The following is a 27,676-nucleotide window of genomic DNA, read 5'->3' on the forward strand; positions in this document are numbered from 1 at the left end:
GGAAATCAAGGAGTGGCTTCCAATTGGTCACAACCCGCGGAACCGACGTCAGATGTTCGGGTTCCAAAAGAACGTTTGCAAACTGGAACACTTGGTTCGGGAGCCAAAATGTTCAACTCGCAAGGCGTTCATCTTCCGAGGTGCGACTGTACTCTCCAACGTAAGATTTGTTCTCTCATAATTCCTCCCCCCTCCCCAACAGCAAATTCTGAAAACTGGGTGACTAGCATTTATTAGTGTTTGTATAATGTATAATTTATCTAAATGAGGAAGAAAGAGAGTAAAATTAACCCCTGAGCATCAAACAAAATTTGAGACACATCCAATACAAATATTGTACATTTATTGAAAGAATACAGTAAAAAAAAAAAGGTCTTGCTGACCTGTTAGTGGTAATTGGTCCAAAGAGAAAGAGGCCATTCAAAACTATTTGCAGATTTTCTAAGAACACAGAAGATCCCTTTTTTTTATATAAACAAAACAGGCTGGGAAAGTGAAATAAGGTTAACTTCAGTTCAAATAGGAATATAAAAAAGGCAAATAAATAAAAGATAAAATGTAGATCTGTTAAAATTACAAAGAACAGGTAACTAATAAGTATACATAAGCTATCATTTTGACTCTTGTTAAAAGCCAGGAAAGCTTCCCTTTCCTCCCTTTTTTTAAAGCACCTGTACTTTTTGGGAAGATGCAACCCTTTCCAGTGTTATGTATTATCAATGTGTTTCACAAATATATTATTTTTAGACAACAAAAGAGCATAAAAGGTGCTTTACCTGATATTAAACCTGCTGGTGCATATATTGGCACTAACTAAAAAAAAAAAAAGGAGAGAAAAAGACTCAAAGCCACACCAAAATACATATATGTAAAAAGCTGTAAACAATTGCAGCGTCTACTCAATATATTTAAAATTCTTCTACTCTGGTTTGACAATGAGCCCCTATGACCTTACTCAACTTCATGGGAACAGCTAAAAAATTAGTAAACCTAGTTCTGGGCTGTCAAATCAACCATGGGGGGTGGGGGGGGGGGTGGAATCCTCCCTGCCTAGTCATGTGACCTTGCAATTGCTTTAGCATCAAAGAGAGAAAGGACTCCGTTCTAATAAGCACAGGCATGAGTCACCAATCTTTGTGAAAGAAAGATATGGTGAAAGAAGGTCCGTTGCAGATGGCACAGAGTTAAACTACTAAAATGTTCCTGGTATTCCCCTAAGACCAGCCATGGAACATACGGGCAGGATTTGACTGTACATAAAAATCTTTATTATCCTGCTTGTCTATACAGCTAGAAGCCTGTTTTTTCCTTTCTTTTCTGCCTTGTACTTCTATGAATACTCCCCTCCCCCCAAAAAGAATAATTTCCTGTGCTATTCCTTGATACATTTGAGATCACCTACTCTGATATGTTTCTTCTGGCTCTTACATTTCTCACTTTGAAGATGTACCTTCCTTCTGTAAACTAATCACAGCATTGGCCTCCTTTCCTTGCTTTAGAAAGTTGTTTTTCTTACGCACAGCTCCCCTTGGTTTGGATTGTTAATGGCATTGCTAGAGGGCTTCTCCGTCTTCCCTTGATGTACTCGGTGCCCTATTTCTGCAGAACGAGGAAGTCTGTATTTTGCAATCAGAGCTAAAATAACACCCAAAGATACAAACCTGCCAGTAATTACAGGAGTTCGGCTGGTCCCCACTTCCTAGTGATAAACTTATCACATGGTTTAACCGTCTTGCACATTTTATCCACCCTTTTTGTCAAATTGTATTTTATGCAGGTTCTGCAGAACACACATAGTTGATTGTATGATGCAAGGCCCCAAAGTTCTATTTAAAGGAACAGTTACCTTAGCTGGACAATTCCTGTGCATAAGGGAATCTTTTGTAAACCTAAGATTAACTGTTGAGGGCATAGAAGGGTAGCTAAACATCATATTTTCATCAAGTTATGCAGTTTGCTTCCAATATTATTTTGTGTGCAGATTCTATATTGATTTATGCATTTCCCATAAGCAATCCAGAATATTTAGGTTAAGGGTCTTTAATATATGTATCCAGATTATGTATTTGGAAATACAGGCCAGGATTAAAAAACAAACAAACCTACAAGACCAGTTCCATCTGCTTAATGGATCTTGTGCTTATCACACTGCAGCTTCCCCTGCTGAACAAACAAACTACTTGTCAAAATGAAAGTTTTGACAGCAAATTGCAATACAATCTGGGGCTCTAACTGAACAACGAAGTAGCCTGACTCAGTCTCCACAAGCCCCTTGGGCTGTGCCTCCAAGCTGATCTTCAAATCCCGAGATTTAGGAAGCTAGTGTCAAACCAAAACATTACATTTCCTAGAGACCATATATAAAGGGCTTGAAAAAACTTTTCTGACTCCTTTGGCGTAACCTTTTCTACTTCCACATCATGTGGCCTGACCTACCTCAAGTGACTATCTGCAGAAATCAACCCCAAAATTCCTACAGGAATAAGCTATATTTTGAATGAAGATGCAAGGGGTGATGGGAGAGGATTCCATAGCATTCTGGACCCTGCACCAAGGTGAATGGTTTGGAGTTAATAATGATCAATCACTATTGAAGGAGGTTTCGCACATAAGATTTTAATGAAAAAGTTTAGGGCCTCTTCACACATTTTAAAGATGGAATGGGTAGCATCTAAAGGCTCCCTTCCTTTAGAGGAAAACGCCTTCCATTGGAAGAAGGGAAACTTTGGATGCAATCCAGCGTATGTATGATGGCAGTAGGCTTACAAACCCATGAAAGCTAAAGCTGGGACTGGCTGCACCTTTCTTCCAAGCGCACATATGCAACATATGAAGAGGCCTGTTATTGTCACAAAAAAATGGGGGAAGAAGGAATGGCTTCAGAAAGACTACTGCCTGAAGCAAGTACATTTTGCATGCCAGCAAGACCCTAATTTTCTGCATCTAACGCAGCAAATACTTTTGATCCAAGATGAACATTTTGGAACAAGCACCCTGAAAAGTGAACATGTTGTTCATTCTTATCTTATCGTATCAATTGCTGCATGATGAGTTTTAAAAATGTAAGGTCATTTAAAGCCATCTAGATCTCCTTTGCTTTTGCTTTCTTTCTTGTTGATAACTTTCTTCTGAACACAAGAAAAGTTCTTTTGCTTACAAATTCTGCCTAACATGTTGCCGGCTGTAAAGGGAAGGAGGGATGTAACTTTTAGCTACGTACACGCTGACCTTCTGCACATTTTTCAGTGTTTCAAGATCTAACGTTTTAACATCTGAGGAGAGAAAAGAGCCACGTCTGGGCAAGAGTTCAACCAGCTTCTGCCTTAGGTTTCAAGAAAACAGGCGCTGGTGGACGTGCATGCAGATAGCTGAGCTCAGAAGAAAAGTAACACAAGGCCACAAAGAAAACCCCAAACTTATCAGAACAAATATTTTCTAAAACTAAGAAGTGGCAAACTTTAAAAGTACGGTTTTGTGCTTCAGGGTTTATTGGCCTTCTTGCGCTCAAAAAGGACCTCTTGTCCACTTAATTATTCAGAGTGAAGTCGGATTTAGGTATCTCTCTTTGTTCATTTGACTGACAAAAGGAATATAATTATTGTGGTTAGTAGAAAATCTGATTTTGTTATTCAAGGGCCAGATTGCTGTATGACAAAACCCCAAAGTCCTGTTTTCTCATTCAAGTTAAGAAAACAAACTAGTAAGAACTAAAGCTATATGCTACATTAATAGTATGCTTAGAATAGGGTGTTTAGGGACTGGCCATAGTTCTCTAAAATAATAATAAAAAATAATTTTAAAAACCTCCCTCGATTTGGATCGGGACCATGGCACAGGGGAAAGGAAGAGTTAATCCTGCTTTTGCTCACACTATTTTCTTGTTGAAAGTACACCCTACCCCACTCAGCTTCTGTAGGGATGAGAGAAGAATTAACTCTTCTCCCAGAGTCCCAATCCAGATCAGGGTCCCTATTAAGTGCTTTTTGTAAAGAAAGAGGCATGGGAAGTCAAAACAATTGCACCTATTCAGATGATTAAAAAAACACCTATTGGCCACGAGGAAGAGCCACCACAAGCGATATGAAAGAAAGCTATGTCTCTGATGAAAGCCCTTGCATACCTCCATGTTTTCATCCAGCTAAAAGGGGTGGGGTTAAAAGTTCTTCTTGGTAATTTTTTGAAAGCAAAATGAACTACAAAAAAATGTTAGCCAGCAGCTTAAATATATAAAAACAGCAATGATAACAGTCTGTGCTTTTTATTACTTTCTTTCTGTAACTTACTGCCAACATAATGCCAACCGAGGTCACCAGCCAATATGGTCAGTTGATAACCCAGAAGATAAAAACAGAAACACAATAAAACAACTGAAGTGTTTTTTCTTCTTCCTTACAGCTGTTTTCTAACCAAACAAGCCAGTGGCTTATTGCATAAACAGTGCTGTTTGGCAACATTGTTCTAGTATCTGCTTCAATATTTATAAAAGCAAAGAGTTGGCATTTGCTGCATCTATAGATAACTTCATACATCAAATGAAAGGCTTCAAATATTTGGGGACTATGGTACATTGGAAAATTACTGTAAGAGTGAGGATAGTTAAAGGTTCCCTCACACTGTGTTTTTGAATAGAGATCTTTGTAATATTGCACATTTCAGTAAATGTAAGAAGCTTTTGATTCTCCTAATAGCAATTTATTTGTTTGTTCAAGATTCTAGTTCCATTCAGAATTTGCACTATAAACTCCTTTTTAAAAATCATATTTATTGAAAATGAAAAGTGACTGTGGCAAAGAGGCTCAAATTGCCAAGTTCCAAATTGCACTTTGTGCTGTATCTTTTTAAAGGTTTATTTGTGAAATGCTAACGTGGAAGCAAACTTGCTTCCTAGATAAACACAATTACAGCACTTACAAAGGCCATTAATGTACACTGCTACGGAACGATATAAATGACAATATTTATTTCATATTGCATATTCCCAAGAAAGAGGGTTGGGGTGTGTGTGTGTGTGTGATTCTAATCTTGTTCTAAGAGACTAGTTATATAAATCCTGTAACAAACAACAATTTTATAATAATGCAAAGTTTTTACTTCATTAAGAAAGCAGCTTCAAATGCAGTTTCCCCAGCTTTAATAAACTTCACTGAGCAGGGGTGCATTAGACAGCCTCGTTCTTTTGACCAAATCCTTGCAACTAATAGTTTTTGTCTGCATGCATCTGGAATGAATTTAACTTCCTAACATACATAATTCCAACAGGCATTGGCAGGTGACTTTTTCTAAGAGAGTGATTCACAAGATGGTGTGAAGAAAACTGCCAGTACACTACACTTATTTTTTTTTTTATCAGTCAACCAACAATATCCCATAAGTTAGTGATCTTCAGTTGACCCCTGATTTTAGGACAGCCAGAACAAATTCTAAATGCTACTGGTATCCCATGTTTGGAAAATGGTTTTCAATTTGAGCAGCAGTCTGACATGAATTGCAAATCTGCTTACATAAATGAAATATAAATAGTGTTTATCCTTTACATCTGTACAAGAACAGGACAGAAAGTCCTGCTAATTGAATTAAGACAAAGAGCTGTCCTTTTCATTGCTGAAAGACAAGAGTACATTCAGAAGACTTTAAAGAAATGGTATAGTCTCTCGTATATAAAAATATTAACACTTAAGACAAAAATTAAGAACACAGTGAATAAAAGAAGGTACATTCTTGCCCTTACGTGAATGCATAGATGAAGACCTAAAGCTAGGCGATTGGTGGTGTTTTCTCCCATGTGGTGATAGCATTCAGACCTTGTGCATTTTAGATAACAATGCCAATGAATTAAGGCACACTGTTGTGGATCACTTTAGGGTCACCATAATTAACTAATACAGTATTTCCTATTTGTGTTGAACAAAGATCAGCACATGCCCACTGCTAAATAAAGAAACTGCCAGACTAAGCTATGCAACACTATATTTTCTTCCCACCCCCTCTCCTTGTCCATTAGATTCTGAACTCATTGACCAGTCCTGGTGTAGTAAGGTGTAATAAGGCAAGAATCACCTGGAAACCCCTGTGCTAGACTGCTAACAAGTCCATCTACAATGGACTCCACTGTTTAATCCAACAATTAATGTTATCATCATGTTAATGACATCAACTTTTCTAGTCTACAAGTATACTTTACCTTGCCCAACATCACCACTCTGTACTATCACAAAAAAAAAAAAAAAAAAAAAAAAAACCACACACAGAAGAGCAAATGTATTCTGGCCAGCAGGGTCAGCCAAACAGGTAACATATAAAGCAGTCAAAGACTTCACCTACATCTTGGTCCTACTGTACAAAAGAATGCCGTTTTGAGGCTCAAAACGCTTTTTCATTTCCTCATCTCCATTCCCCTGGGCTGGAAACGATCAATGTGCCGACACACCGTGGCCATCATTTTGCTGCCTCTTCAGCACAAGTTGAAACTCCTGCAACAAGACTCATCAACTGAAGATCCAAGAGGTCAGGATCATACCATCAACTTACACAATAGCCCGGAAAGGGACTAATTGTAGGAGACCTTGGAAATAATATGTTGATGCTCACTCGTCATTTTGGAGTTTGCAATTTGTCAACTGAATAAACCCAGTAGAATCTGAGCATAATTAGGGAAATGCCGTTCCACAACTTAATGTTTTGACTTTGTAGTTTGTTCAGTGTGCCAGATACTATATACAGAAGATAACGTTTCCTTGTTAGTTTCCCCACCATTAGGATCCCACCCCCTGCTCCCTGCTACTGAAAAATACATTCCCCCTTTGGAAAGTGTACATGAAATACATTTCTTCCTTTTTTCTTTGCTTCAGCTGCATATTGAACAGGAACATCAATTCACAAATCTCCCAAAGATCAATTGAGTAAGTCACTTCCCCCTCCCCATCCAAATTCAGTGTTACTGGTTACCTTCATTATATGCCACTCTCCTTCTCAAACATGTTTCTTGCAGACAGCACTTCTGAATGCACACATTCAAGAACAACTATGCACTGCTGCAGCTCATCCTTCTGAAAAACAGATCATCTGCAGTGTTTTCCTGATAGATGCATCATACATAAGGCTCACATCTGGATTTATTCTGTGCTCCCCCCCCCCCCCCAATAACAGCCAGACCATATAGATTTGCGCTTTGTGAATTGTGGCTACTTTTTCTTCGTTTAAAAAATTGGGAGGGGTATAGGGAATATTTACTGTCATGAAATATCTGCTAGAAATATATGCATGCAGTTCCATTCTGTAATCAAACTGTTCTTTTAGAGTAAGAATACACACAATCCAAGGCTGTGTTAGCTGGTATTTTTGGTTTTTTCCCAGAGCATTATATTGTATATTCTTTTAAACGGAGGTAACAAAAATGTGCCTGCCTTCGTGCATAAACCACCGGGCATGCTCTGTGTGGACTTGGAATCAAAGCAGAGGTAAAGCCCAGAAAAAAAGATTAGGGAGTTATCTCGCTAATAGAAAGCAGCCAGAGTTCTTTTAAAAAAACACAAAACCTATACACATACTATATGTTGTCTATTTACATATAACCTAAATGACAGCATCACTGTGATCAGATATAAAGCATTTGGCAGAGCTCTCTCTCTCTTTAACATAGATATCTTTGACATTTTCAGCCTGGCACACTTGAATACAAACCATTTTTTTGTTTTTAAAAAAGAATTCTAGAAGAATATTGAAAGAAATGTATAAAAGTGTAGTGTTCATGACATAAAATATTACTTTTCTGGGAAAAGAGAAAAGAGTCCTCTAGTTTTGAGTCCTGTTAACTTCTCATGAGGCCACTTTCTTTTTCAATGCAGAGAGCTCTTTGTGAATTTCGCTGAATTTCGGTCTCATTTCAGGATTGTAATCCCAACACCGTTGCATTATTTTATAGATTTCCTCCGGGCACTTCTGAGGTGCTGACATTCGATAGCCTACCATATTAAGAAAGAAATGGAAAGAAGATGACTATTGAGAAGCGAAAGGGGGGAAAAAACCACAATTAAAAATTGAATGACCAACCAAACTTCCTCAGAGTTGATTCACGAAGAATATTTGGGTGTTGGATGTGAATACATTTAAAGGCTTTCCACGCCACACCAGTCTGCAAGACTGGAATATGAATGGCACAAAAACCTGATTGAGAAAAATGTTCCATTGTCTGGGCATGTAGATCATTTTGTTGCACCAAATATTGGCTCCATGTTCTTAAATCCATCTGGCAAGACCCACAAAATGGAGGATTAATACAATCAATAGATAGTTTTGTGGCACCTTAAAGACTAAGGGTTGTATTTAATGTAGTGGTTAGTAGTGCTTTGTGCAAGCAAAGTGACTTTCACTTCTGCAGCAGGATTCCCCTTGCCCCCTGTTCATCCCTCAATCTGTTCTAGGTTTCTCTCCAACTTTCTGAAGCAGATTTGGAGATGGTGAAAGTCCTGTTTTGCAAGCAGAAGTCATTCTTCTCACACATTTATTTAGTTGACTACTGCCCTGACGGTGTGCACTGTCATTTCTGAAAACTGGCTCATAAAATACATATCGCCAGGGGTGATGTGGACCCTTCCGACTTGGGGGCAGTTTGCAATTTATATAACAAAACAATCTTATGGTTGGCACATTCCCATTAATTATGAGTTTATTTGGCAACATTCATGATTATTTGATATGTTTGGTACCAATATGAACCTTGCATTCCACTATGAAATATATTTTATGCCACTCATTCTTTTTCAAGCTTTCTATTACAGTGGTACCTTGGTTCTTAAACTTAATTCATTCTGGAATTCTGTTCCAAAACCAAAGTGTTCCAAAACCAAGGCACACTTTCCCATAGAAAGTAATGCAAAATGGATTAATCTGTTCCAGACTTTTAAAAACAACCCCTAAAACAGCAATTTAGCATGAATTTTACTATCTAACGCAACCATTGATCCATAAAATGAAAGCAATAAACAGTATACTGCAGTCACACAATCAATCAATCAATCAATCAGTAGCTGAACTGGGTTCCACACAGTCACAAAAACAAAACAAAAAGAGCCGCAAAAACAAAAATGCAAAATAAATAGCAAAAACAGACAGACCTCAGTGCAACACTCAAAATGGAAATGTGGCACTCAAAACGGAAGCGTAACACTTAAAACAGAGCATTTTCAGCTTCCGAAAAAAGTTCAAAACACTTAACTTCCGGGTTTGCAGTGTTTGGGTTCCAAGTTGTTTGAGTACCAAGGCATTTGAGAACCAAGGTATCACTGTATTAATATGATTCTTATTTTATTATCTTGTAAGGTTATTCTTCTCTCATGGCTACCATTATTATTAGCTTGATGTTTTGTTTGTTTTTGTTTACTGTAAAATAAGTTTTCTTTAGAAATTCCACCCTAACAAATTTATTATGGCGTAAGCTTTTGTTGACTACAGTACACTTCATCAGTGGTATGAAATATTATCCTCAGTTACAGGTATGCATACACAGGACTTTCTTTGGCGGGGAGGTGGTTAGCGTTAGTGGGGGTAGAGGGAATGAAATGCAGAAAAGTACAATGATAATTACGCAATTAACTGTGGACATTTTTTTCTTTTAATTTAGTGGTTTCATGTTAAGCCTCCTTTTGAAGTTCCTTTGAACTGGTATGGCCACTTTAAGGTCATCTACAGAGTGTTCTGGGAGGTTAAAATGTTCACCTCCCTGGTTGTTGTGTTTTAATACTGCCATTTCTGATATCCATTTTGTCTTTTGTGTATTGACTGCTCTGCTTATTAGTCTTTAAGGTGCCACAAAAATGTTTTCTGCTTTTCCTGTAACAGACTAACCTGGCTACCCCTCTGGATTAAAATTAATGTTTACCTTAGCGTTAATTGCAATTTTGGGTCCTTTTGCTGCTTCCTGATACAGGTTTTAGCTTCTGATATCATTATGATATCATTCTGATTATCTTTACATTGTGACTGCCTGCCTTTCTTTTGGGGATTTATTCTGAAGTTTTACTGATTTCAGCTGAACAACTCCCAGGAAAGTATGGATAGGACTGCAGCCTTAATCATACCTTCACCTTTCCTGATGTTACCTTACTTATGCTTCCTGCTCTTTCTTTCTTCTAGCTTCAACCATTTCTAATCAGGTTTCTCTCTCCTACCCAATCGCATTCTGAATTTGACTCTTCTTGCACACAGCAAATTGTTTTCTTTCCTCAATCAGCTCACAGTACCTTTTCCCTGCTGCTCAAACATGAAAAATCTTCCTAGGAGGCAGAGTCACTGGTCACTCTAAACTAACTATGACTGACAAGGCTGGAAGGAAAAGGCTGCATGTTCTTTTATCTCAAAGCTAGGAAACTGCTTCAAAAATCTATGGGCGTATTGTTGATTTTTGCAATGTGGACCTTAAGGAAAGGATTAGTAATGTGTTGGTGAGTTTCACCACAAAAGGACAGTTCTTTTAATGAGGCCCAAGAAGTAGCAACTTGCTGGAGGTAAGGAAGGTGGAACTAGAATTCCCAGGAACAAGACTCATGCTGGTACGCGTCCCTCTGCCAAACTAAGCTAGATCCATTTATCCCTTTCATATCAGGTCATATAGATCTTTAAGGAAGAAAATGCTAAAGGAGATTTAAATCAGTTATAACTAACTTTATTACACAGAGCATTCTGTTCAGGTAGTCTGTGTGCCTTGGGCCAAATTCATACATGCTATTACCATCACGGAAACCACTTCTATCATGATGAAATCCTAGGTCACAGGAGAATGCAACTGAATGCTGGACCCAAATGAACAGAGCCAACTAAATGGGTCCTTCCCACCCTTTCAGGTGAACAATTCGCATTCCGCTAAATGTATGTGTGAATAAGATGTTAAGTTAAGCCACATATCATTCTACGCTATTCCCACTTTGTATTTTAATTACTTTCCCCTCATTTTTCTGACCTGACCTACACAATATTTGAATGACATTGGCCCAGCTGGAGGCTGCACTTGATCAACATCACTAAGGGTCCTTTGCCTTCAATTTTATTTAAAGGTATTAGGGAAAAGGACCACAGTCTTGTGGCAACTGAAAATCCAATAAATTTATTGCAACATAGCTTTCTTGAGCCAGAGGCCAGCTCCTCATACGTTTCCCATATTGAAACCAGCTCCTGGATAGTTCTCATGGCATAAAGCTTTTAATTATCAGACTACTAGTTATTAGTCACTGGCCACACATTTCTACAAAACAGAAATCAAAGACCAAAATAACACAAAACCTTCTGTAATGTTTCAATAATGTTATTTCTCATGATGATCTATCCCTATTTGGAAACTTCGTAGTTAGATTGGAATTTCTTCACATCAGAGACCTTTGCCCTGAGTCTGATACATCCAAGGCGCACAAAGCATTAGAAAAAATTCTTAGTCTTCAACGGAATTAATCATAAATGGTGTGACATGCAGCAATTACCTTTCTCTACTTGTTCCCGTGCTTGCTGATTAGTCATTCCTGGGTATGGACAGACACCTAAACTGAAGGTCTCCCAGAGGAAAATTCCATAACTCCACACATCACTTTCAGAAGTGTATCGCCCTACCAGAAAAATAAAAATAGAGAGAGGATAGGCAATAAGCGGATCGTACAGTAATTCTGCCAATACATGAAATGCTTACGTTTGAAGCTGTGGTAAATTTACAGTGGTCCACAGTTGCGCCAAAATAAAAGACAAGGAAATAGATGACACTAGGGAGCCTGGCCTGCATCTATTTTGCAATCTCATGACTGGGCACATCCTTGCAAATTATGCTATGTGTATGTGTGTTCTCTACTTGGGGAATCAGATCCTAAATACAAGACATTAAAACATCCCTTTGATGCCGGGCATAGGCAAACTCCAGAGGTTTTGGGACTACAACTCCCATCATCCCTAGCTAACAGGACCATTGGTCAGGGGTGATGGGAGTTGTAGTCCCAAAACATCTGGAGGGCCAAGTTTGCCTATGCCTGCTTTGTTGCTTTTTGTTGATGTGTACATTTTTTTTTAAAAAAAAAAAAAACCTCTCCTGAAACCAGCGATTGTATTTTATCAAAGTAGAAGAAGAAGAGTTTGGATTTGATATCCTGCCTTTCACTCCCTTTTAAAGAGTCTCAAAGCGGCTAACATTCTCCTTTCCCTTCCTCCCCCACAACAAACACTCTGTGAGGTGAGTGGGGCTGAGAGACTTCAAAGAAGTGTGACTGGCCCAAGGTCACCCAGCAGCTGCATGTGGAGGAGCGGAGACGCGAACCCGGTTCCCCAGATTACGAGACTACCGCTCTTAACCACTACACCACACTGGCTCCCAAAGTAGGGATGGAATACTGCCCTGCAACATTATCATGATGAATTATCCAACACTTGGATAGTCTTATTTAGATTTTCCTTTCAGAGTAAGTATATTCTTGTATCTGGGACATGGTCTTTCCTTGAGCGTCAGGCTCAAGGTTTCAGAAATACCATGAAAGCTAGCAGGTGCACATGGCCCTGGCATGTTCCTTTCATGGAGAAAAAACCTTGGGCTTGTCCATCCCTTACACAGAATATTTAGCGTGACACAAGTTCTCCGTATACAACTCTGAATGCACAGAATCTACTTGTGACAGTGAGTACCCAGTGCTGCTATCAAGGACCTTTTCTGGGGTCAGTTTCACCTTATGCAATAAGTTGATGAGCACAAGATGCTGCCAGCAATGCATTTGACCATGTGTCCCCTTGACCCCTGTCCCTTTTGGCTTATCAAATCTAGCAAAAGTGGGGGGGGGGGGTCACTGTTTGGGTCCAGAGTGTGGTTAACACTTTGCTGCAAGAGGGGATGGGTGGTCCCTGCTGCATTGAAAGAGGCAGTGGTACAACTAGCTCCTAAAGAAACTGGCTCCGGACCCACCTGGATTGCAACAGCTATCAGCCTGTCGCCAATACCCACTTTTTGCGGAAGGTGGTGTCCACAAAATTTAGAAGCTAGAGGACTTAATGTATTGCCATTAATAGCAACTGATCATGCATGCACAAGACTATGAAGCACAGCATATTTTTCTCTCTTATTCCATTTTTTTTTAAAAAAGTGTTATGTGAAATATATTTCCAGAACTGGTTTTGTTGGCATTTTGAATAATCTCCGGAGAGGTATATATCCGCAGCACTGCAGAACAAAGCAGCCAATGTGGTACACACCAGATATTAATTAATTAATTAATTAATTAATTAACTCCTTAATGCCAATATAGGCTTCCAAGGAATTTACAAGTTTAAAAACTAATTACACAGGCATTAAAATATAAGCATCCATAATTAGAACACACAGTTAAAGTACGCGCTAAAACAATCCCATTAAAACATTAAAGTTTAAACCGTAAGTAAAATATGCAGTAAAATGATTCCATTAAAACAACACGATAATTAAGAAGGGGGATCTAGGTTCAGAGATCAGTGAACTGCCAGTTTAAACAGATGTATCGTCAAAAGCCAGCACAATGCCAATAAAGATAGGTCTTCTCGTACTTCAGCAAGGGGTATGTTCCTTAGTGAAAAGGCAAACATCATTCCTCAAGCTTTTAATTATTAGGCTACGCCAAGACTAACCAGGTTTCATTTGTTGAGTTTGATGCCCTTACTCCAAGCATGCCTGATCATTGACTGTGCTGACTGGGGCTTATGGAAAGTTGTAGCTATGCTACGCCTGCACCAGAGAATCAGCACTTTAATGTTATGTATTATTTTTTTTTACATTTCTATGCCGTCCTTCACCTGAACATCACAGGGCAGTTTACAATATGAAAACACAGAAATATATACCACAGTAACAAACAAAAACAACGCCTCCCCCTCCCCCGGTAGTTTAAAAGGCCATAGCTTGCTTAATTAGCCATAGGCTTGGAAGAAGAGGAATATTTTTGCATAGCTCCTAAAGATATGTAACAAAGGCACCAGGCGAGCCTTTCTGGGGAGAGCATTCTGCAAGCAGGGAGCCACCACATTAAAAGGACCATTGGCACATGAAGAAGGGCCTCCAATGAGGCAGGGGAAGGGGAGGTTATTGGTTTGGTTTGTTCTTGTTCTTATTATGTATTTTGTGTTTTTATCTTGTATTTTTCTGCTGTGAACCGCCCTGAGATCTTCAGATGAAGGGAGGTATACAAATTTAATAAATAAAAAAAGACAAAAAGATGATTGCAGGTCCAGGTAAGTTTATGTGGGAAGAGGCGGTCCCTGAGGAATTGTGATCCTGAGCTGTTTAAGGCAACAGAGCCTCTTGTGGCTCAAGGTCAGGTGTGAAGACCCTCCCCTAAGGCAATGACAAGTGAAGGGCTCAACATCCATGTGCTCCTCATTGAAACCAGCTGATTGATTGAAATCAATCAATTTGCACATCGCTACATCAAAATCAAATCAGATACAAGGTGCTACCCACTGTTGTCCCCCATAAATCCTATACTGCGGATAAATGATATGCATTTATTTAGGGCCAGCATTCTGAGATGATTTGGGGGTTTCACCATCTCTATGGTGAATCCGGCACTGGTTACATAGGAAGTCACATAGGTAGTCTCTTGGTTGTTCCCTGCACCTGCCACTCTTAAGAGCCCCTTATACTTCCATAGCAGACATTATGGCGCCACCTGTATCTTTGAGTCATCTGCCTGCATATGCTATGGGTGCTTCAGACAATTTATTTGATTGCCGCCATCATATCTCCGCAGAACAGGATGGGACTGTATTGATTAGAGCCCTGGCTTTAAGTTCAAAGTCTAGAGATGAAGCATCCAGCTTCTTTGGAAAACACTATTAGATATCAGCTGTGAAAAGGTCAAAATTCCTGTACACCTATTTTGATTCCCTACAGAACCCTCCATGAGGGAGTTTGCCTTCTAAGTCAGCCAGCTTGTCCTCTTCTTCCACAGCAGAGGTACTTTTGAAGCCAGTCACATAAGCAGTGGAAGAGTGGCAGGTGCAGGGAACAACCAAGAGACTACCTATGTGACTTCCTATGTAACCAGTGCCGGATTTACGTATAAGCTAAACAAGCTATAGCTTAGGGCCCCACTCTCTTGCCCCCCCCCCCCAATTTCACTGTTAATATACTTCTTCTTAATTGTATTTCAGTTCAACAATTACTTTGATAAAATACATATTTTGTTATGTGCAAATGGCTTTAGATACCTATTAGGTCCATAAATTACCATATAGCGACAATTTGTTGTTGACAACAGACAGCTGGACATATAAAGGGCCCATAACCTTCAGTAGCTTAGTGCCTTATCAAACCTAAATCCAGCCCTGTATGTAACATGAGTAGTAGATGCAAGATTTTTCCACCAGGAGCACTTCAATCTTACCCATGGCTGCTCCAAGGGCAATGTACTTGTGCTGGTCATGGAACCAACTACACTTTGTTGTGTGATGTTTTGCTTGGCCTTGGGGGGGGTGTCTGAAAAAGCAAGTTCACATGTCCTTAAAGATTCTTGATGCTGGGAACCTCCTCTTTCACAAATTGCAGGTACCTCACAGGTTGACGTAAGATCGCAACTAGGATTATTCATCAGGTCTTGTACTCTTTCCAAATGAGGAGGGGGAGTGGTTTTTCAGAATTTACAAGGCATAACTGGACCCGATTTCCTGCTGGAAAATGTTGCGAGGATATGCAATCTTTTCCGCTTTAGAGTTTTAAAATCTCCCTCGTCACCCCTGCCTCTAAGTACTGAAGTTTTTTCCAGTGGCGCACTATTTCCAGCTGCTAAATATTTAATATTTTAAAGACGAGGTATGTTGCTCATTACCAGCCTAAATGAAATACATATAAATGTTACTGACAGCTGGGGTTATGCTAACTGTTCTGACCTCAGAAAGTTCTGTTTGCATTTAAAACTAAATATCCTTTCATGCTGTTTTAAATTAGGCTACCAGGTTGATAAAGAGCAATTATGGACATTGGCTGTGATGCTGGTAGTGTGATTGTTCTTGTAAGTCTGCATATATTCTCCTTTTAGAGCTTGGCATCTACTAATTTAACACCTTCCATTAAAAACATTTGGGGACACTAGTTATAAGTAATACATTTCTTAGGTAAGTGTTATTATCTGGACTCAATTACCTTTCTCAGCAAGGCCCCCAAAGCATGGCAATAATATACTTGCATGGTATGCATTAGTGACACAGAAAATTGATAAAGCTATGCCGCCCATCGGACAGTAAGAGCTGTTCGACAGTGGAATTTGCTGCCAAGGAGTGTGGTGGAGTCTCCTTCTTTGGAGGTCTTTAAGCAGAGGCTTGACAACCGTATGTCAGGAGTGCTCTGATGGTGTTTCTTGCTTGGCAGGGGGTTGTACTCGATGGCCCTTGTGGTCTCTTCCAACTCTATGATTCTATGATTCTAGAACCATGAGAATATACAGTGGTACCTCCGGTTAAGTACTTAATTCGTTCTGGGGGTCTGTTCTTAACCTGAAACTGTTCTTAACCTGAAACACCAATTTAGCTAATGGGGCCTCCTGTTGCCGCTGCGCCGCTGGAGCACGATTTCTGTTCTCATCCTGAAGCAAAGTTCTTAACCCGAAGTACTATTTCTGGGTTAGCGGAGTCTGTAACCTGAAGTGTAAGTAACCTGAAGCGTCTGTAACCCGAGGTACCACTGTAAAGAACAAAGTTATACAAATGTTCCGAGAAAACTAAGAATCACAAAAGCACTGTAGTTTGGACCAGGGATATAATATTGTTTAGAACATCTCAAAAACAACTCTAAGTATTTGTATCCATGGCTTCAGCTATGAAATCCCTCAAAATGCAACATCATGTAAATGCTGATCCCTACATTTAATACTTTGAACTGCTTCCCATAGTACAGTTTGACTCCAAGTATTGCTCCTGCAAGTCAGTCATGTGAGTAAAAACATAACATTGGAAATGTGTTACACATAGCTATAACTTGCAAAGAAATGTGTATTTAAATCATTCCCTAATTACATTTTATGAAAGCACACTTGAAAGCTCACACTTGTAAAAACTGTAAAGGCATTTAATGTAGAAAAATGGATCTGAGTTCCCTGAACTCTTAACCATAGTTAAGAAATTAGGATTGTCTCATTGACTTATACACACTTTGAACACTTATGAATTCTCTTCCATCCTTCCCCATTCAGAATTAACCAGCTTCAAATCCTCGTTTCAAAGTCTGGTTTAAGGTTCGCCATGGCTTAACACTAACTTCAGTGCAAATACAACTAGGGATAGCATACAAAACTGAATAGGAGAACTCCAAATATTGCCCCCTGCCCTGACTCATCATGAAACTACACACTTCCAAAGCACAATCTATTTCAGGTCGAAGTAAGGGATGTGCGTGTATCCCTAGACATAACTCAATACCATGGTTAACACTGAAATGCAAATTGCTAACAGTACAGAATATTTTGTCTGTGTGTGCATACACACACGGTAAAATTCAAATGTCTCTTTTGGTTTATGAGCGTGGATAAGCAAATGCATATTTCTTGTTGATATCTTTGTTGCTGTTCTCTTTGCCCTTGACAACTGTCTGACAGGTTCAATGGGCACAGCTTTCTATGGTACAGAGAGACACCAACATTTAACTTTGTTGTTTCTTAAAATCTAAACTCTCTCTCCAAAAAGAAATTTGAGTTCTCCTACAAGTTTAATGGAAAGCAACTAAATGGTACAAACTTATTCCTATGCAGAGGAACACCCTAAAATAAACCATTATTTGATAACTATTAATCAGTTCTTTATTACCCCATTCACAATACTAAAACACACATGCTGTTTCTTCTTTTCCTACTTATTAAGAGTGCCCTATTCCTCCATTCTCACTAAGAGCACTTTGGCTTATTCTATTTTTGTGACCAACTGATCTCGTTATAGGCAATTTTCCTCTTTATAAATAGTGCCTTTATTTATTTTGAAAAAAACAACAGCAGGAAAGTCCATAAGAGTGCTGCGTAAGTAACTCTAAAAGGTTTTTGTGGGGGGGCTTCAGTTTCTTTCAGTTTCTTTCTTCCCCTATGACAATTCATGAGCTGCTAACACAAGTAGTAAGGTAAAGGTATAGAGACCCCTGACCATTAGGTCCAGTCGCGACCGACTCTGGGGTTGCGGCGCTCATCTCGCTTTATTGGCTGAGGGAGCTGGCGTACACCTGCCGGGTCATGTAGCCAGCATGACTAAGCCGCTTCTGGCGAATCAGATCAGCGCACGGAAACGCCGTTTACCTTCCCGCTGGAGCATTACCTATTTATCTACTTGCACTTTGATGTGCTTTCGAACTGCTAGATTGGCAGGAGCAGGGACCAAGCAACGGGAGCTCACCCTGTCTCCTTTATATTTTATCTCCTTTATATTTTCAGACATCACACAGCATATTTTGGACCAAAACGGTTAGCAACAGTATTCCTTTACCATAGTTTAAAGCCTCTGGAGCAGTCCATTTGATGGGAATCTGTTTTAATCCTGAAGATGAATATACTCCATCATCTTCTTGACGAGACATTCCAAAGTCGCTAATTTTCAGGACATTGTTTTCGCCTACAAGGCAGTTCCTTGCAGCAAGGTCCCTGTGTGGAAAAAGAAGCAGCTTTCATAAATACAATACAAAACAATAATGTACTTTTATATTCAAAACCCAAATCTGCTGGAGCAAGAATGTTTCCTCCCATCCATTGTGTTCTGGGGAAAAACTTCATCCACCACTGGGAATGTAAGATCACAAAGCATAATGGCTCCTGGAAAATAAAATATTTTTACTGAAATAGTAAAATAAGTGCATGCAAGGCAACAGAGCACTGTGACCATGCTGCCCTTGAGGGTTATTATTTCCAGCAGAGTGCAGACCAGTAAATGAGATTTGATGTGGGGAGATAGCATAGCTTGAAGTCAAAGTCTTGTTCTCAGAACTGCGAAGGGTAGAGAAGAAGCAGGGGAATCATATATGATTTAGGCTCACACATGCTCCCCATCATACCAACTGATTGCCAATGAGAAACAAACTCCAAAGCCCAACCCACCCCCCCTGCAATAGTCCCAATGTGATTTAAAGATGGTGTCCTTAGCCTCTCCTTAAGACTTTATGAGTTTTGGTAAAGCATAGCCTTACCCGCCCCCCGCCCAAAAGGCTAGAGCCATGGAAAGAACAAATATTAATCATTTATTAGCAAATAGCTCACCAAGTATTTTAAATAAATTTGTTTCAACAAATAATACTTGTCAGTTCAAGTCCATTCAATACCAAGTTGAGTCTATATAAATTGATGGATTTCCTTCTCAGTCACTTTAGCCCCCACAACAATTCTTAGGTGGTACCTTAGGCTGAGAGATAGTGACTGGGTTCAAGATAATCCAATGAGCTTCACAGCTGCATGGAGAATTGAACCCAGACCTGCTGGTTTAACAGCAAGATGGAAACACAGGGAGACTATAACCCATATCTCCAAGTGAAACCAACGGACATGAAAAGTCGCCTTGGCTCAATTCAATGGGCTTGCCTACTTGCAAGAGCAAGAAATCAATCGTTTCAATAACAAGCACAATACTGACACCAATTCTGCACCTTGCTAGTCACACGTGAATTGCATTTCACCTTCTTCCAGGAGCTGAAAGGACTTGCTTCTTCTTCCATTATAATAACGAACAGTGCTATTTTTCGAGAAAAAGAGGTGCTGGAACTCACCATGAATGCCTCTCTTGTTCTCTTATAGTGGTAATGGCATCTACCTGAGAGGTGCCGGAACTGAGTTCCAGTGAGTTCTGGCTGGAAAAAAGCCCTGATCACAACCCTGCTGTTTAGTGATAGAACATTGGCACAAGGTTACGCAGCGAGCTTCATGGCTGACTAGGGGTATAAAAATATATATTTTTTTACTTTGATATCTGTTTTCCTAGCTTATAAGATCTCTCTATGAGCCAATTAGAGTGACAGATAAAAGGAAACTCTATATTCTGATGTATATTATAGTGGTATTTTTAGTGGCAGCATATAATATATATGTGCGTGAAATTTCTCTGTAAATTTATTACTATGGTCTGCCATCACCCTTAAGTCATCTCTATAAGCAGCATAGACATTTACCAAGGTCTGTTTTATTTTACTTTTTCCTTGTGTGAGCATACTTAACTCTTCACATGTTCATGCAAATAACTGATAGCTTAATGTGTGACAGAGAAGAGAGAGAAAACAAACAGAACGTTGTGGCACTTAGCAGCACCATTATTTAGTTAATTATTTCTAAAACGTGTATTCTGTCTTTTGGTGGCCAACTGGCATTCCCAGGGAGCCTTACAAAAGAGTAAGAAGAAACATATTGCAAAATAAATAATACCTCACAGGATAAAAACCCAATCTAGTGAAAACTCGCAACAGCTTAAAAGAATTAAAAACTTGCTCCTTGGATTTGTGGCCAGGTCTGCAGTAGAAGTATTTTCACATCAGAGCCTCACAAGCTCAAATCCTTTATCATTTCAAGGCTGCTCTCACAGTTTCAAATGCCTTTGAGTACTGTGCTAGTGAAAAGTGAACTAAAATGTAAAAATGAAGGCAAAAAGGCTCAGTATAAAGCCATCCTGCAATAGCGAGACTCTTTTCGGCCCACTCTTAAAGGTATTATAAAAGAGCTTATATTTCCATTTGTTTATGAGCACAGCTGTCCAAAGGAAAAATAACATTAAACTATTTTGAACACAGGCATTTAATGTAGAGAATTACAGTTGTAGCATTAGTAGTCATTCCTGAGAAAAGGATTTATGAAGAGTTTGTCATTTGCTTTTAGCACAGACAGATAATTTGCTAGCAGGCAGGTTGCTATGCATAAGTAATGAATTGTGTCTTTGAGGATTATTAAGATTTCTTTAAGGATTATTAAGATTATAAATTATACAGGCTTTTAAATGGAATGTTATTTATATGCAAGCTGGGTACAAGCCACAGACCTATTTCTGTTGTGCTTTCTTGGGTGTAAAACTGATGTTGTTCTACTGAAAGGCAATAAGAGTCATACTGGTTTAAGTATTGGCACGAAATTACCATCAGGGCAACAGATATGCACATTTTGAATAAATGAATTATTGAACATTAGAATGCAATATCGTGGTTACTACGGATTTGCAAATCACTCACTCAAAGGAAGACTTCTTGACAAACCCAACAACCAGAAAAAGCAGACACAAGAATGTGAAAATTGCAGTCTCTGTGCAAAATCACCATGCATGCATGACAATATCCATACTGAGTCACTGCCCCTCTCAAATGACTGTATAATGTGTATACTAGTTCCACTTCAAGGAGGGATGATGGGCATTAGAGAATCTATACCTACCAAGGCAAGTTCTCAAGCACTGTCAGTGGCATTAACCTATTTGGGCAAAAGTAGGACATGCCGGATGGGGACGCGGGTGGCACTGTGGGTTAAACCCACAGAGCCTAGGACTTGCCGATCAGAAGGTCGGCGGTTCGAATCCCCGCGAGAGGGTGAGCTCCCGCTGCTTGGTCTCTGCTCCTGCCAACCTAGCAGTTCGAAAGCACGTCAAAGTGCAAGTAGATAAATAGGTACCACTCCGGCAGGAAGGTAAACGGTGTTTCCGTGTGCTGCTCTGGTTCACCAGAAGCGGCTTAGTCATGCTGGCCACATGACCCAGAAGCTGTACACTGGCTCCCTCAGCCAATAAAGCGAGATGAGCGCCGCAACCCCAGAGTCGGCCACGACTGGACCTAATGGTCAGGGGTCTCTTTACCTTTAGGACATACCGGCAGCAATAGCAACTAGTTGCATCGTGGGCTGTGAATCTGCACAGATGCTCACATTGCCTAGACTGGGACATATTGAGGCAGGAAGTATATTTTTCCATGGTCAATTTCCACAAATCCCAGGAAAGAGGGATTGGGTTGGGGGGGCACTCTGAGAGCTGTAGCTCTGTGAAGGGGATAGGGCTCTCTCAACAGCTCTCAGCACCTTTAACAAGCTAAAGTTCCCAAAATTTCTGGGGAGATGCTATGGAGTGTTTAAGTGGCATAAGAGGGCTTAAAATGTCTGGTGTGGATGTGGCCCCAGTGTGGTGTGATTGTTAAAGTGTTGGACTAAGACTGGGGAGACATAGGTTCAACTCCCTGCTTAGCTATGCAGCTCTCTCAGTCTCAGCTAACCTCACAGGGTTGTTGTGAGGTTAAAATCATAGAATTGTAGAGTTGGAAGAGTCCTGGGGTGTCATCGAGTCCAAAACCCTGCAGCGTAGGAATCTTTCTGCCCAATGCGGGACTCAAACCCACGACCCTGAGATCAACAGTCTCATGCTCTATGGACTGAGCTATGTGGGGGACAGAGAACTGTGAATGTCACATTGAACTCCTTGGAGAAGTCAACTAAAAATATAGCCAAATAAATCAATTTTTTTAATGACTAATAGATAATGCAGTTAGACTAATAATGTCAGTAAAGTATTCAAAAATATATTCTTATACATTGGCAGACCTGTTAAGAATGAGGCAGTCGCTTGGGAGAATATATCCTAGCAGTTATTTTCAAGTTGTTTTGATGGATTTTGTATCACTCCCATTTCAATCTATAATGTGATTTTCTTTGTTTTTACACACAAACAAACACGGTGTGATATCACTGCTGACTTTACAATAAATTTCTTCTGCCCTTATGATTGTTTCAATGTGCTGGATCGAAACATGAGACTATGTTATGAATAAAGACCTTTTTCCTATAATTCATTTATGTCTCGAAACAAAGGTCTGCAATTCAATTTCTTTTCTGTCTCAACATATTTCTTTTCTGCAGTTTAAAAAACATGCCTTAGCTTTGTCCAATTTCAATAATTCAGCACTGTGTTTGATAAGATTTTATTTTTAGCTGTATTATATGAAGATCCAATCTCAGATATGGCATATTTCCTTCCCTGTGGTGATGCAAGCCGAGGACTTTGTTTACCTGGCAAGTTCATAACCAGACAGTCCTTGATTCTAAAGTCTTGAATACTCATTAGCACTTATTTCATGTTTAGGTTCATGATCCATGTCTGCTATTCATGAAATGTTGCTTCATATGCCAAACCGCTGATGATGCATACTGATCTGAGAAGACCACTTGATTAAGTACTCTTAGCAATAAGTTCATTATATAACTTCCTACTTGCAAAATGGGGGGGGGGGGGTGTTTGTCATCCTTTTTGTGAACATCTCCGAACGATATTCTGAGCGATCTTTTCTCTGTATAGCATTTCTGGTCAAACCAAGGGGAGCGATTAGAGGGGGTAACAGATGCAGGGTTGGCTATTGTACCACAGAAGTCTATTACTTGGGAGTAAGCTGTTATTACTGCCTTAATACAATGTGAGTTAGTAACGGTTGCTCTCAAATGTAACATTTTGTCAGAGTCCAGGAATTTGGCAATCAGCCCTTCGAATTGTGGGGAACATCTAATCCTTTTCAGAATACTATGAGAAGCCTGATCTGAGTTACCAGGCTTCAAGGTCTTTTTCGCTGGGTCACATTGTATAGACAGAAGTAAGGGGGAGTGGTCACTTTCTGTACGGAGTCCAATAGGAAAGAAGTTAAGATCAGAGTGTAGATTTAGAGAAAAGGATACAATAATCAACTACACTATGACCCCCTTGACGAGATAAAAGTGAACTTACCGTCACCAGGAAAGTTTTCAGTCCGTTTAAGATAACTACTTTATGGGCAATACAAAATTCCATAAGTTTTAACCCCGCTCTGTTAGTTAATCTAGCCTTAGAGGAGCAGGGAACAGACAGTGGGGTAGGTATTGTATCTATTCCTTCAAAGCCCAATTGGGATACAGTATTTTGGTTGTTGGCCCCAATTCATGCATTTAAATCACCCAAAATAATAAATTGGGCAGGTGGAATTTTTTGTATACCGTGATCATAACATCTGACAACATGTCCCAAGTAGCAGTTAGAATTTCGTGGATTAAGTATTCCACTGCTTGAAGCTCCATACAATAAGAAATGAGATATTCAAATTATAAGCTACCACTTTTTTTGATAGGCAAAAGTGGTGCCAGTTGGTAATACTCAATTATAATCTATTCTACAACCCACGTTGTAGTGGTTCCGGTCCTATATGGATGGACATTTTCAGAGGATGATGCTTGCGGAATGTTCTTTAGCTCCTTGGAGTCTTCAATGTAGGGTTCTTCAAGGTTCTATTTTGCCCCCTATGCTGTTTAACATCTACATGAAACCACAAAGTGGGGTTATCCAGAGGTTTCCAGTACGTTGTCAGCAATATGTTGACGACACACAGCTCTGCTTGTCCTTTACATCTGCAGGTGTGACAGTGGATATGGTGGACCATTGTCTCGCCTGGATGAGACCTAACAAACTGAAACTTAATCCAGATAAAACTGAGGCACTTTTAGTGGGTGGTTTCCTAGAATGGATGGCTAGGAGATTGTCTGCTCTTGATGGGGTTACACTTCATCTGAAGGAGCAGGTACACAGTTCAGGGATACTTCTGGATCCTTTGTATAGACAGCAGTAGTTAGGCTATCCCTGTCCTGATAGGGGTGGAAGGCAATCTGCACCACTGAGGTCACCTGAGCCTCAAGCGACAGCAAAGCAGTCGGTAGCAATGGTGTTCACTGGGGCAAGATGGTTTCAGTTTATTATACAGGTTTTGGCCGGACTACACTGGCTGCCAATTAGTTTCCAGGTCCAAGTCAAAGTGCTATTTTTGACATATACAGCTTGGAACAGCTTAGGACTGCAATGCCTCCGTGATCATCCTCTGAGGCCCCTCTTCGTGTGCCTCCTCCCTGAGAGGTCCAGAGGGTGGCAACACAAAAAATGGGCCTTTTCTACAGTGGCTCCCCATTTGTAGAATGCTCTCCCCAGGGAGCCTCGCCCAGCATCTTCCTTACATAGCTATTGGCACCGGGCAAAAACATTCTTCTGCTCCCAAGCCTTTGGCTAATTAAGCAAGCTACGGACTTTTAAACTGTGTGGGAGGTTATTGTTTTTGCTTGTTATTATGGTATGGTTTTGTTTTTTAAAAAAATTGTAAACCACCCTGTGATCTTCAGATGAAGGGCAGTATAGAAATGTAATAAATTGTCATCGTCATTGTGAGGGCACGGCATTGTGTAAAGAGAGAGTAAAAACTCACCCCAAAATGATTCTTTTCTCCCTATTGCTATGTACAAGACAGCCCTTTATGTCAAGGTTCAAAATTTTGTGCTCAGTCTTTTGTTTTGTTCCCAAGTACACTGAAAAATCACTGCCATTCATATAGAAAATCCAAACATTAGCTTAACACTGCTTACTGTTTTGGTAAAAACTGAATGGAAAGTCTGTTCCAGTGACAAAACAAACAATCATTTTGCCAACACGATCCCTTTGTTAGAGAAGGTCAGATATTCAGTTTAATATCAAGAGGGAAAAATGGCTATCAGCACTCACATTCGCAAAAAGTGAGAACAATGTGTTTTCATTCAAAGGTGATTTCCACCTAAGGTTAAGCATTTTTAGAGTCCCACTCTGAGTCTACTATATTGTGATAACATGAAAGTTTTAACATCTGCCAGAATGCAATTTGGAAAAGTATGAAGGTCAAAGGAGCTTGATGAAAGCACCTAAAAAGAGCTCACAGACTCAAAACAATTCTAACATAAGTTGGTCACTGTATCCTTTTTCTATCTCAACGACGTGTGATGGCAGGGATAAAATAGCAAAGTTAGCTGTAATAGTTGGGCTTGTTGCAGTTGCAAAAGATTACTGCACGTTGGGAGGCATGAGTAATCAGAGTAAGAGAAGCCCCCTAAAGAAAAAAGGCCCTAAATTGTAAGCGTTTCGAATGTCCTTATGATTTTTACCACAATGTTGGCAAAAAAATTATCTTTGAACACTTTTATTGCATCCTGATTAGGCTTGAGGTGGCATGATGAGAATTTTCTTTTAGAAGGCTACTACAGATTTTAAAGAACAAATTCTACACCCAAAAGCGATAAAATATTGTGCAGATGGTGGAAAGGTTAATGGAAGCATTACAAAAATTAATCAATACCATGAAAGACTAAGTTCCAAATCACAATCCAAGTCCAGCCTCAGTTCAGAACATGAAAAGATAGGGATCAGGGTTATATAGAAATAGGTTAATCAAATAGATGCAGTATTGACAACTTGGGTAGAACATCTTATTTCATGGAAACAAATATAATAGCTGGGGTGGTTCTCTACAAGAAAAAAAACAAAAAAACCTTGCAAATGCTTTGTAGAACAGCTGCTAGTCGCTGGCATACAACATAGCTAATGGTACTACCTATCATTTTATCACTTAAACAGCTGCTTGAAGATGCTCCAAGTTCATTATTTCACATAAACCATTCCTCTTCTAAGAAGCTCAGAGCAGAGGAGATGCAAAAGTAAGCCATTCTGTGTACCTTAGGTTCAGCAGTGAAATTCCAGAATGCTGTTTGAGACCATTTTCCAGGCCAGCCTTCCCCACCCCAGTGCTTTACACCTGATTTGGACTACAACTCCCAGCAGCATGGGGCTGTTGGAAGCTGTAGTTGAAAACATGATGAAGGCTGTTCTAGGCTGTAGAAAAGAAGGGGAAACTCAAGGAAGGAAGAACAAACTATAGGAAATTCCGCATTAATGAAACTATCTGAAGGTATAGCTTTGCTAAGATTAACCGTACATGGAAAACATCTTTGGGTAGGAAAATTATGGAGTGAAAGGGAACTATGTTATATAAGAGTCAAAGAACTGTATAAGTTGGAAGAGGCCCCAAGGGTCATCGCTACAATGCAAGAATCTCAGCTAAAGCACCCCTGGCAGATGACCATCCAACTTTTGCTTAAAAACCTCCCCCTCTCCTTTACCTCTCTCCCTCTGTCCCTGCCTCCCGCTTCTGATTCCTTCCCTCGATACCCTTGTGGTTGTTTTCATGAGATGTGGGATACCTCCATCTTTCTGGCCCTGGAAGCAGGCCTCTCCTTCCCTGTTGGCTGTCCCTAGGCAGAGCCAGAGCAAGAGGCTGCCTGGGCTTGGCCCATCTCCTTCCGTGCTTGCTGGGGCCACAATTCTGGAGCCCCCTCGGTGAGTCTATGCAGACTCCAAAGGAGGTGGCTCTGCCAGTGAGGGATGGTATTGGTATCCACACCCCCAGTCAGGTGTGTCCCCTCCCAACTCCATCACAGCCAGGGTCCAAAACATTTGCATCCCTGACCCAAATCTCAGTGTTAGTATCTTCCCCATATGCCCTCTTCTTGTGGTGCCAGGGGCCTGGGCTCTGATACTGCCCCATGGTGGGTGGTGACCTGGCCTTTAGGGTGGACCCTAGGGTAGACCTCAGCACTGGAAATGTGAGAGTCTTGAAATATGGGTCCTCCCAACAAAATTTAAAATTCAGCTTTGCAATTCGGAATTTATGTGATGTGATTTAATTTGATTTGATTGGCCGGTTAATAAAAATTATTTTTAAAAAATAAAAAAAGGAAATGTGAGAGTTTTGTTTTCATACTAGAAAGTGGATGATGTTGATTTATACTGTCGCAAATGGGGAGACTATGTACAATACAATTTCAATTAGAGTATGCCGTACTGCAGCAAAGAAGAACAAAGGAAAATGTATTTTCTTAAAACGTTCTATTTCTAAGTATGCTCATCACGC

At 39.9% G+C, this 27,676-nt stretch overlaps 1 protein-coding gene across 3 annotated transcripts in view; it reads right to left on the reverse strand.

Moving 5' to 3' along the window:
• Nucleotides 1–326: 326 nt before the first annotated feature.
• FER (FER tyrosine kinase) overlaps nucleotides 327–27,676 on the reverse strand; it is a 147,047-nt gene continuing 119,697 nt past the window's right edge. For all 3 annotated transcript variants that reach the window (XR_014503056.1, XM_083403894.1, XM_083403895.1), the window contains 3 exons: nucleotides 18,445–18,599; nucleotides 11,469–11,591; nucleotides 327–7,961 (listed from right to left, as the gene is read on the reverse strand). Coding sequence is in view for 2 of the 3 variants with exons in the window: in XM_083403894.1 (XP_083260020.1) it covers nucleotides 7,816–7,961; nucleotides 11,469–11,591; nucleotides 18,445–18,599 (424 nt within the window). In the remaining variant the exon portion in view is untranslated. The remainder of the gene's footprint in view (nucleotides 7,962–11,468; nucleotides 11,592–18,444; nucleotides 18,600–27,676) is intronic.

This window comes from Podarcis tiliguerta, assembly GCF_965153285.1.
Source record: "Podarcis tiliguerta genome assembly, chromosome: 11".
In the NCBI taxonomy this organism is placed as follows: Eukaryota; Metazoa; Chordata; class Lepidosauria; order Squamata; family Lacertidae; genus Podarcis; species Podarcis tiliguerta.